The sequence below is a fragment of the Pristiophorus japonicus genome, chromosome 21, assembly GCF_044704955.1.
Source record: "Pristiophorus japonicus isolate sPriJap1 chromosome 21, sPriJap1.hap1, whole genome shotgun sequence".
In the NCBI taxonomy this organism is placed as follows: Eukaryota; Metazoa; Chordata; class Chondrichthyes; family Pristiophoridae; genus Pristiophorus; species Pristiophorus japonicus.
Window position 1 is genome coordinate 94310893 of NC_091997.1, and position 12640 is coordinate 94323532.

At 45.6% G+C, this 12640-nt stretch overlaps 1 protein-coding gene across 1 annotated transcript in view; it reads left to right on the top strand.

Moving 5' to 3' along the window:
- The window catches only part of idh3a (isocitrate dehydrogenase (NAD(+)) 3 catalytic subunit alpha), a 55842-nt gene extending 46442 nt beyond the window's left edge, over positions 1-9400 (top strand). Inside the window, exons 10-11 of the mRNA XM_070865241.1 lie at positions 5299-5451; positions 7124-9400. Of these exons, the coding sequence (XP_070721342.1) occupies positions 5299-5451; positions 7124-7207 (237 nt within the window). The 3' untranslated portion in view covers positions 7208-9400. The remainder of the gene's footprint in view (positions 1-5298; positions 5452-7123) is intronic.
- The last annotated feature ends 3240 nt before the right edge of the window (positions 9401-12640 follow it).

Genomic DNA, 12640 nt, shown 5'->3' on the forward strand with positions numbered 1-12640 from the left:
GTACCGGCCACACGGGGCTATTGGAGGAGCACCCCTTGTTTCTCCAATTGCTGAATAACCGATAAGATTCCCGCGATGGCAGTTGGACTGATGGGATACTGTTTAGTGCATGGAGGCTTGGTCCCTGTAAATGACGCAGGCTCCATCTGGAGTGGGCCACAATCATTCTTATCTTTAGCCCATATCGGGTGTTCCTTCAATTCTTCTTTCTTCAAAGTTCTAATTGACCATGTCACCCGACCATCCTCGAAATGCAACGATGAATCTACTTGGATTAGAACGTCCATTCCCAAAAGGGGTTGATCTACTGGGCCTATCCAGACCGGCGTGGTTAGTTCATGTGGACCCAGCCCTATAAGTACCGGTGTTGTCCTTTTAATTTCCATTTTATGGCCCCCAACTCCATAGGCTGTACGTGCCCCACCATCCAACGGCAAAGAGTCTCCATATTGTAGGGGTAGGCATGTTAATTCCGCCCGTGTCTAAAAGACAGTCCACATCCTTATTGCCCACCCTCACAGTTATATATAGCCCATCTCCCCTCTGTTGTATTAGTGCGAGGAGGGGGGCCAGGTTGGGCTCTAATCGTTTTTTGCTATCCCAAGTAACTCCTTCTGTTGTTGTATTGTCAGTCGCTTAAATGCTTCTATGAGGTCGTTATCTTGTGACAAACCTGGCTTGTTGGCTGAATTGTATCCCTGGCTGCGTCCTCTTCCCCAGCCACAACCTTGCTGTTTTGCCCTGCACGTCTTGGCCCAGTGACCTTCTTTCCCACAATAATGACATTTTCCAGGTAATGACTGTTTATCGGAATCCTGGGATTTCCATCCCATAGCCTGTACAGCTCCCATATCTCGATCTAATTGGTTACATCGATCCACCACTGCTGCAAAGGTAGTTCCTCTACCTTCCCAGTCCGGTAACACTACCTTAAGCATTTTGGACAGTTCTGGCTTTAGACCTGCCACGAAAGCTGCTTTCAGGGGTCCAAACACTTGTTCATCCATTTCCTCATCCGTATTATTCATACCCGAATGTTCTAGCCACGTGCATCTAAACCGCTCGTCATACTCCAGGACCTCCTCTGTTCCTTTCTGTTGGCAGGCTGCAATTTTTCCCCCAGTCTGTCTTAGCTGGACTGAAGGCTTGCAGCCAGTGTTTAATCGCCTCCCATCCTGCATCTAAATCTTGCTCATCCTACCCCAAAGTTTCTTCTACCTTGTCGTGCAATTTTCTTCCCTGTGTTTTTGGCACCATTATGGTCAAAATTTGCACTCCGTCCCAGGGATGAAGTTGATATATATTTCTTAAGCGGTCCAATTGGTCCCACGTTTTTACTCCCCCTTTCTTTGGATTGGGCAATTCCTTGGACTATTTATCAATTTTCTCTGGGTCTGCCGGATCATGAATTAAGTATTTTTCATACAGCCTTTTCTTCGTTTTTTTTGGTTCTGCCCTCATCCGCAGTCTCTTCTGATTTGACTACAACTTGTCTTTTTTTAAACGGGGCAAAGCACACCCCTAATTCGTCATCCTCCGACACTGTATTGTCGGAGGATTCAGAATCCATATCTATTCCTCGGTCGTGTCTTCGGGTTTGCGCTTTTAATTTATCCAAACATGGATACCCTGGGAATTGATCAATACATTTTCCTTTTCCTATTACTGTCTCTTGACCTAATGATTTTTTCCATTCTTTAATTTCACCTTTAAGATCTCTAACTTCCGCTTCCAGCTTTTCAAGTTCAAGCTTTTTCTGTCGCAGCTGTGCACAAACAGCTTGCAATTGATCCTTTGTACTGGTCAGTTCTCGATCATGTTGGGAACGCATTATAATTTCATTCCGCTTTTGAATCTGGCCCATAACCGCTAGGGACCATCTAGTTCGCTCTTTATTTTTCATATGCGTCGTTTTTCCCCAGACCTTTTTCCTTTGGAGGTTCCGTACTTTTGTTTGATCTTAATATAGGTTTTAGATAAATTGAATTGTTGCTCTATGTATTCTTTCAACTGTTCGAGAATTAAATCTAGCGAAACCTCAGGTGGTGCTTGCCCACCTTTAACAGTTGTAGGCAATTCTTTGCTCTGATCTCCTGCTGCCATAATACTGAGTTATTTACTGGGGTCTCGAGTCGTAGGCTTTCCAGCAGATCAATAGGTCGGTGATTAATTAACTAACACACCGCCGAAGTTTAGACGTCTATGGGACCTCGAGCCGACTACCAACCGGAGGGTTCACAAACCGGAGGCTTTCGGAATCGCGTAGAAGGAGAGGCGAATTGAGACTTTTGACCGAGGACTTTTTTTAAAAAAGAGGTGTCCTTACCTCAGTATGTAGGTCCGATGTCCAAAATTCAGTTTCTTTCCTCAGCGATCGTGTTCGTGATGCCAAAATTGTTAGATCTCTTAATTTCCAATGAAATACGAACTCCGATTGTAGTTTTAACTTCTTTAATTTGGCAGACAGCAGTAACAAGTTCTTGGCTTTAAGCCAGGTCTTTGTCCTTCTGGGATCACATGGTCAAAATGGCTGTACTTATACCTGGATCAATTTACAGAAAAGAACTCGCCTTCTTTGACCTTATTGGCTCAATTAATAGTCTTTTAACCTTTTAATTGGCTCGCTACCCAAGGGTCCTAAAATGTCAAGTTGATTGATGCCTTAATGCAATGTGCTGAACTGCATGTAGCAGCCTTGACTTGGGGGTCTGTGAATTTTCACAGTCTGTCTAAATGCAGCCTGTTTGAATTCTCTATCACCAACATTTACTTTAGTCACTCTCTTCTGTTTTATATATCGGTAAAAGCTTTTACTATCTGTTTTTATGTTTTGCGCAAATTTACTTTCGTAATCTATCTTTCCTTTCTTTATTGCTTTCTTAGTCATTCTTTGCTGTCGTTTAAAATTTTCCCAATCTTCTAGTTTCCCACCAACCTTGGCCATCTTGTACGCATTGGTTTTTAATTTGGTACTCTCCTTTATTTCCTTAGTTATCCACGGCTGATTATCCCTTCTCCAACCGCCCTTTTTTTTCACTGTATATTTTTGTTGAGCACTATGAAAGAACTCCTTAAAAGTGCTCCACTGTTCCTCAATTCTGCCACCGTTTAGTCTGTGTTTCCAGTCTACTTTAGCCAACTCTGCCCTCATCCCACTGTAGTCCCCTTTGTTTAAGCATAGTACGCTCGTTTGAGACACTACTTCCTCACCCTCAATCTGTATTACAAATTCAACCATACTGTGATCACTCATTCCGAGAGGATCTTTTACTAGGAGATCGTTTATTTTTCCTGTCTCATTACACAGGACCAGATCTAAGATACCTTGCTCCCTTGTAGGTTCTGTAACATACTGTTCGAAGAAACAATCCCTTATTCATTCTATGAATTCCTCCTCCAGGCTACCCCGTGCGATTTGATTTGACCAATCGATATGTAGGTTAAAATCCCCCATGATTACTGCCGTTCCTTTTTCACATGCCTCCATTATTCCCTTGATTATTGTCCGCCCCACCGTGAAGTTATTATTTGGGGGCCAATAAACTACGCCCACCAGTGACCTTTTCCCCTTACTATCTCTAATCTCCACCCACAATGATTCAACATTTTGTTCATTAGAGCCAATATCGTCTCTCACAACTGCCCTGATATCATCCTTTATTAACAGAGCTACCCCACCTCCTTTCCCTTCTTGTCTATCTTTCCGAATTGTCAGATACCCCTGTATGTTTAATTCCCAGTCTTGGCCACCCTGCAACCACGTTTCTGTAACGGCCACCAAATCATACCCATTTGTAATGATTTGTGCCGTCAACTCATTTACTTTATTCTGTCTGTGTCTCTGTTTTTACAACCAAAGTGGATAACCTCACATTTATCCACATTATACTTCATCTGCCATGCATTTGCCCACTCACCTAACCTTTACAAGTCACACTGCAGCCTCATAGCATCCTCCTCGCAGCTCACACTGCCACCCAACTTGGTGTCATCCGCAAATTTGGAGATGCTATATTTAATCCCCTCGTCTAAATCATTAATGTACAATGTAAACAGCTGGGGCCCCAGCACAGAACCTTGCGGTACCCCACTAGTCACTGCCTGCCATTCTGAAAAGTACCCATTTACTCCTACTCTTTGTTTCCTGTCTGCCAACCAGTTCTCAATCCACGTCAGCACACTACCCCCAATCCCATGTGCTTTAACTTTGCACATTAATCTCTTGTGTGGGACCTTGTCGAAAGCCTTCTGAAAGTTCAAATATACCACATCAACTGGTTCTCCCTTGTCCACTCTACTGGAAACATCCTCAAAAAATTCTTAGTTATATAGCACCTATCATGACCACCGTTCATCTCATAGCACTTTACTAAAAGCTAGTGCACAGGTAGAAAGAGTAATCACAAAGGCAAATGAAATGTTGACCTTTATTTCAAGGGGACTGCACTACAAAGTTATGCCTCAGTTGTACAGATCCATCTGGAGCAGTGTTCAGTTCTGGGCAGCGCCCCTCAGGAAGAATATATTGACCCTGGATGGGGTGCAGGACAGATTCACCAGAATTGTACCAGGGTTTAAAGTGTTCAATTGTGAGGTTGTATAAACCCATATAGAAGATTAAGGGGTGATCTAATTGAGGTGTTTAAAATGATAAAAAGAATAGGATAGGATAGATGCTGCAAAACTATTTCCTCTAGGGTTGGGGGGGGCAGGGGTCTAGAACAAGGGGGCATTAATTCAAAATTAGAGCTGGGGTGTTGAGGAATGAAATCAGGAAGAAGTTCACACAAAGGGTAGTGGATGCGAGAGGCCGTCAGTGGCAGGTCGGGGCCATAAATGGATCAGCGTGCGGCGACTCCGGGATAAGCGTGCGGCAACTCCGGGATCGGCGTACGGCGACTCCGGGATCCGTGTACGGCGACTCCGGGATCGGCTGGGCGGCATACCTCCAAGGTACAGCTCGAGCTGGTGCAGGAGGGCGACAGCAGTAAAGAGGGCGACTCGATCAGATGTCATCAACGTCCAGGTCGCTGATTGGAGCGTGCGCAGGTACAGCGGGAGAGGCGAGAGTCCAGGGCCCCGGGAGCAGCACGGACCCAGCTCACACTGCGATATGTGTGCGCACTAGGCCCGTGCAGCAGAGCTGGTTTCCAGTCGTCCTGGTTAATCCTAGCCACTGGACCAAGACCTAGCTCTGTCAAGCCCGTGCTTTTAGTCAATGTAACGGGAGGTCTGTAATCTGTAAGTGCCAGGATTGCGTGTAGTTTGCTGATTGCCCTGTGCTCTCTCCTTGCCCAGGTTCACGGCACAGCGCCCGACATTGCCGGCATGGACTTGGCGAATCCCACCGCACTGCTGTTAAGTGCAGTTATGATGTTGCGACACATAGAACTCCACAGTTACGCTAAAAAAATAGAGACTGCCTGCTTTGAAACAATTAAAGATGGAAAGGTAAGCACAGTAATAGTACATTTCGGAAATAAATTGGGATTTCAGGAGTTCCTAATGCTTTCTCAACAGCTGAGCACCGTCCATAACAAAGCAGCCCGATTGATGGGCACCCCACCCCCCATCTTGCCCTTCACCCACCCCACCCCCCCCTCCCCTCTGCCCTTCACTCCCTCCCCCCTCTGCCCTTCACCCCCATCCACCACCTCTGTCCGCTCCCCCGCCGCACTTTATTCCTCCTCCACCACCGGCGCCCCCTGGCTGCAGTGTGCACCATCTACAAGATGCACTGTAGCAACTCGCCAAGGCTTCTTCAGCAGCACCTCCCAAACCCGCGACCTCCATCGCCTCGAAGGAAAAGGGCAGCAGGCGCATGGGAACACCACCACCTCCACGTTCCCCTCAAAGTTACACACCATCCTGACTTGGGAATATATCGGCCGTTCCTTCATCGTCGCTGGGTCACAATCCTGGAACTCCCTCCCTAACAGCACTGTGGGAGCACCTTCACCACACAGACTGCAGCGGTTCAAGAAGGCGGCTCACCACCACCTTCTCAACGGGCAATTAGGGATGGGCAATAAATGCCGGCCTTGGCAGCGACACTCACATCCTGAGAATCAAGTTTTTAAAAAGTGCTTTTGGACGTCCTGAGATGGTGAAAGATACGATAGAAATGTAAATCTTTTCTGTTTCCAGAAACTGCAGCATAGAATCATAGCATTGAATCTTAAAATGATGCAGCACAGAAGTTCATTCACCCATCGTGCCGGTGCTTGCCGAGCTAGCCAATCAGTCCACTCCCACTGGTCTTTCCCCACAGCTCTGCAGATTTTTCACCTTCCAGTATATATCCAATTCCCTTTAGAAAGTCCGCTTTCACCGCCCTTTTAGGCAGCGCGTTCCCGATCACAACTCGCTGTGGCATTTTATTTCTCCCATCATACTGCCTCTTTCTTTTGCCAATTACCTTAAATCTGCGTGCCATGGTTACCGTCCCTCCTGGAAATATGATGGAGAAAATCTTGTTATACGAGTAAATGCATCTGTCAGCTGGATGTTAACAGTTCTTCAGCAGATGATTGGATTTGCTAGCGTCTCTTTCTGCTAACTGCAGGGCTCCGAGGTGAAATGTGCACAGTCTTCACCCAAGTCCCAATGAGACAGACCCACGCCTTGTTTGAGAGAGGGCATAATGCTGACTTGGGTAGGAAGTGCTGCAGTTCCCAGTGGTGCAGTGGGGTCTTATTTGAGTTGGAAGGAATGTTGTGTGGAGTATAGGAGGCTTTGCTCTGTATCTGGCCATGCCGGTTCTGACCAGGAATGCTAGAGACTGGTGAACATTTTTTATTCCCAACTACTAACTTGGCCTGATAATTATTTTGGTTTCCTCAAATGTATTTGTAGCTTGAAAATTAAACTCTTGCATTGCTTGCGCTAATTTGGGATGGATACAGTACCCCTGGAAACTTGTGGTTAACCAGAGTAACTGTCTGAGGATTGCACATTGTGATAAATCAGTCTGGTATCGGCAGATTTCCCATTGCAACCAAGGTGGGATTCTTGTTCCCTATAGGTCTAGTGGGACAGCAGATATTGTACAGTACCAACGATAACTTCAGGCCCTTTACCTCTCCTCTTCTGGTAACCGAACCATATTTATTTATGTTTGCAGGTACTAACCAAAGATCTTGGCGGCAATTCTAAATGCTCTGAGTTCACCAATGAAATCTGCCGAAGAGTGAGGGACCAGGATTGAAGCACCATCTTGTTTGCTGTCTGACCCGAATCCCTTGGACCCGTGATCCTGCAAACCCAGCTCGCTCCACCGTGCGTCAATCGTACCTCCCTGGGAGCAATTGTTGTAAATTCTCATTTAAATGTCCTGCTACTTTGCATCATATAAGTTGAAATCTATAATGTGCTGTCTCTTGTGGCATTCCAATTTGTTCTCTATTTATTTATTGAGTTTTTTTTGTCCAGACCATCAGAGTATTGTCTTTTTTTATATATATATATATATATATATATAGAAAGCTACTAGAAAGATTGGGCATGAGATTTCATTGTTTACTGCCATTCTATTTGATTAAAACTGACTTCAAAATGGCTTCTTGAATTTTGCTAACTCCTCGAAAGGCTGTTTAAAGTTCTTCAAAATAAAGATGGAAAGCTGCTTCCATTCTGCTGTTGAAGATGAGCGTTTTAGCGCAAATTGAGTTTCCCCAATCTTTTGCGCCAGTTAAAGACATCGCACTGGAATCTGGCCCCGCCCAGATTGTACTAACACCACGGCACTTGTTTGCTGGCCTTCAGACAGACTCTTAAAATTGAACTGTTTCTTTTTGTGCAAGGACACCTTTTAAAAGCACTTAGATATATTTTTACTTTGCCAAGAAACTGACCACTGTACACCAATATAACTAGGAAATGGTTCTGTATAGTTTTTTAAAGTCATTTTCAGTAATTTAAAATCTGGTTACTGGTGATCGATTATGCGCACTGATTATGTTTTGTGATAGACCCATTTCCAGCTGTAATCGAACTGCACCAAGTTACCATTCTTAGATATATCATGGAAGATTTTTGAAGCAATTTAAAAAAAAAAAAAATACTTTCTAAACAATCTGCTGGATTATGCTGGGCGGTGGCCGGTTTTACACTCGACCGTATGCAAATAGATTTGAGCGGAAACTTGAGCAAAAACTTCACTGCAACACTGGTGCAATTCTGATTGGTTACAGCTCGTGGCCAGTAGTCCTTACCTGGAGTTTCAAATAAGTGCAATAATGGTAATGTCGGCAAAGATTCAGTGGGGTCCCAGGCCTTGAGCTGAAATTAGGAAATCAGCTTGAGCATGTCAGACTAAAAGTTGGTTGGGCATGTCTTCTCTGCCCAATCTCTATTGTTACCAGAGCCCCACTGCTGCCTTGCCGGTGTATGTGGTGTGGAGCAACACAGCACCATCTGGGAGGGGGGAGACACCCTAATATCTGCAGTGTCGCCAGAATGATACTCCCTTAGCTGTTCAGCCTGACTGCCTGCCTCTCTTCCGCAGTCATATCCGGGCCAGGGTGTCCCAGGAGATGGAGCACACGGTGTCCACTGGTACGCTCGCGGCCTTCCGCAAGAGGTGGGCACCGGAGGGACTGGAGTGCATCATCACCCCCGGCAACCAAATTTTAATTTGATCTTTTAAGTTTAAAGTTTAATTTTCCGGTTTTAGTGCCCCCCCCCCCACCCTTTTTAGCCAGGGGGCACTTGTATAATTTGTGTGTTGATGTCCCCCCAAAAAAAAAGGGGCACTGGAAAAAATGTATTTGAGTGTGACCCCCCTTGTAGGGGGAATTTGTTTAAAGTGCACAACTAAAATAGTTGAGACCCCTTTAATGCATCTGGATTGCGGGAATTGTTCTGCCGTCCAGCTCGCCATCCCACCGGTCACTGATGATGGATGGGGCAATTCCTCAGAGCTTGGCAACGTGCCCATGTGATGCTTACACCTCTGGGGCACTCCTTTAACGCGTCTCGATTAAATCCCCAAGAGACAATCCTTTGACAGCTTGCCCTCCAGGGCAGACCAGTATCAACTGGGCTCTATCTCTAGTCACCCAGCTCCCATGGAGCACATTAAAAGTAGGCAGTGGGATCAATGTGGCATCAAGTTGGACAAGTAAATAAAACTTCAGTAGGCTTCTGCATTTTAACAAAGAAACATTATCTTCAGAGGAGTTAATGGAAGTCTGGTGGGCCTCGTAGCGCGATCGCAATGTATGGCACGTATTGGGCCATCGCGTGCATCAATGTATTGACATTGCACAGTTGCTGATCTAACTGAAAGGCTTGAATGGATGTGCTGAGTGTGCCAGATACTACCCTCTAACTGAATCAAATGATTGTGTCTGTTAATTTATTCCAATAGTAATCAATAAAATCATTGGCTTGAAACAAGTACAGTAGTCAAGTTAATTGATTTGAGTTTAGCTGCGTTAGGTTGCCCAGTTTTTGGCGCATCTATCAAAGGTCATTTGTTTATTTATTCCTGGGGTGTGTCCGGTATTTATGGCCCATCCCTAGTTGCCGGACCACCTTGAACTGCTGCAGTCCGTGTGGTGAAGTTGCTCCCACAGTGCTGACTTTTTCGCAGTAGTTTTGTATAACTTAGTGACTCGCTGGGCCATTTCACAGGGCAGTGAAGGGTCAACCACATTGCTGTGGGTCTGGAGTCACATATCGGCCAGACCGGGTAAGGATGGCAGATCTCCTTCCCTAAAGGACATCAGTGAACCAGATGGGTTTTTACGACTCCGATAATTTCATGGGCACCCATTACTGATACTGACTTTTTTTTAGAGTCCAGATTTATTTCATTAAGTGTATTTAAATTCCCCAGCTGTCATGGGATTTGAGCTCCTGTCTGGATTATTAGTCCAGTAACATACCACTCTACCCTCTTTCCCAAGCGTGCTTGTATTACATCTGATGTCGAGGATCCCTCTTTAGGGCGTCTGCTATCATGAGTATCATTACAGGGGTGGAAAATGAGTTCAGTAAATTTCAAACTAGCTCATGAAAATCAAACTATTAACATGCAACTGCCTCGAATCGTGTGTTTAACATTTTGAGGGTTAATATTTACTCCACTTTTATTACTTGGCAGTCAGAGAGTTGATGAACAAAAGATGGTTGCTGAAGGAAGTTCGTGGCTGGATGGTGGGCAGCATATTTACATATTTATATTTTCATATTTACATTGGAACATTGTGCAATTCAGATACACGTTTCCTGGATGGTGTGGCATCAGTCGCCCTTGTTCCTTATGTAAAAATCGTACATGGAGATCCCCTCCCCTCCTGGTCACATCCCTACAGACACTGATCGTATATCAACCCTAAAATAGCATGCTTTTGCTGACTTCACGGATGCTGTGGGCTGCTTGTATAGCCCACGAGTCACAATTGTACATGGATGTGCTCAGCTGATGAATTTACTAACTAGGATATAAGCAGGTAAGGGTGCTCTGCCACATGTCTGAAAGGCAGGCTTTGCTCAACACAGTCAATAAAACAGATTGGCACACTTCACAAAGTCAGCACCCTTGACAATGCCACTTTGCCCCTTGAGATTATATCTTATCGGTTATAAGGAACTCTCACCCTCAGCACCCCAGGGTCATCACAAAATGGCTGCCAGCTGTCACTGCATCAGGAAGCCCATAATATGTTTTGGAAGATTGTCTCATGCTTTACCAACTCGGCTATACGACAGATACTTGATACGGGCCAACTGCTGGGATTCACAGTCGTACAGGAAACTCCAGCTTCAGCCCCAAAACTTTGGGAGGATTTGTTCAGATCCGCCTCCAGCTCCTGACGGACCGCATTGCCGGTGGATTCACTCTGGAGCATCCACGATGCTGAGAATGACGTGAATAGCACGTTTAGTGAGTTGGTCTTACCGCAGGTAAAGGTTACACAGCCAGATAGGGGATGGGTGAGCAACAGAAAGAGCAGTGGAAGGAAGGTAGTGCAGGGGTCCCCTGTGGTCATCCCCCTGCAAAACAGATACACCACTTTGGGTACTGTTGGGGGGAATGACTCATCAGGGGAGAGCAGCAGCAGCCAAGTCCATGGCACCGTGGGTGGCTCTCCTGCACAGAAGGGCAGGAAAAAGAGTGGGAGAGCGATAGTGATAGGGGATTCAATTGTAAGGGGAATAGATAGGCGTTTCTGCGGCCACAACCGTGACTCCAGGATGGTATGTTGCCTCCCTGGTGCAAGGGTCAAGGATGTCTCGGGTGCAGGACATTCTGAAAAGGGAGGGTGAACAGCCAGTTGTCGTGGGGCATATAGGTACCAACGACATAGGTAAAAAATGGGATGAGGTCCTGCGAGACGAATTTAGGGAGCTAGGAGCTAAATTAAAAAGTAGGACCTCAAAAGTAGTAATCTCAGGATTGCTACCAGTGCCACGTGCTAGTCAGAATAGGAATTGCAGGATAGCTCAGATGAATATGTGGCTTGAGGAGTGGTGCAAGAGGGAGGGGTTCAAGTTCCTGGGACATTGGAACCGGTTCTGGGGGAGGTGGGACCAGTACAAACCAGATGGTTTGCACCTGGGCAGGACCAGAACCAATGTCCTTGGAGGAGTGTTTGCTAGTGCTGTTGCGGAGGAGTTAAACTAACATGGCAGGGGGATGGGAACCTATGCAGGGAGACAGAGGGAAATAAAATGGAGGCAGAAGCAAAAGATAGAAAGGAGAATAGTAAAAGTGGAGGGCAGAGAAACCCAAGGCAAAAAACAAAAAGGGCCACATTACAGAAACATTCTAAAGAGGCAAAGTGTGTTAAAAAGACAAGCCTGAAGGCTCTGTGCCTCAATGCGAGGAGTATTCGGAATAAGGTGGACGAATTAACTGCGCAGACAGCAGTTAACGGATCTGATGTAATTGGCATCACGGAAACATGGCTCCAGGGTGACCAAGGCTGGGAACTCAACATCCAGGGGTATTCAACATTTAGGAAGGATAGGCAGAGAGGAAAAGGAGGCGGGGTGGCGTTGCTGGTTAAAGAGGAAATTAATGTAATTGTAAGGAAGGACATTAGCCTGGATGATGTGGAATCGGTACAGGTGGAGCTACGGAATACCAAAGGGCAGAAAACGCTAGTGGGAGTTGTGTACAGGCCACCAAACAGTAGTAGTGAGGTTGGGGACAGCATCAAACAAGAAATAAGGATGTGTACAATAAAGGTACAGCAGTTATCATGGGCGACTTTAATCTACATATTGATTGGGCTAACCAAACTGGTCGCAATGCGGTGGAGGAGGATTTACTGGAGTGTATTAGGGATGATTTTCTCGACCAATATGTCGAGGAACCAACTAGAGAGCTGGCCATCCTAGACTAGGTGATGTGTAATGAGAAGGGACTAATTATCAATCTTGTTGTGCGAGGCCCCTTGGGGAAGAGTGACCATAATATGGTAGAATTCCTTATTAAGATGGAGAGTGACACAGTTAATTCGGAAACTAGGGTCCATAACTTAAGGAAAGATAACTTTAACGGTATGAGGCTTGAATTGGCTTGAATAGACTGGCAAAGAATACTTAAAGAGTTTACAGTGGATAAGCAATGGCAAACATTTAAAGATCACATGGATGAACTTCAGCAATTGTACATCCCTGTCTGGAG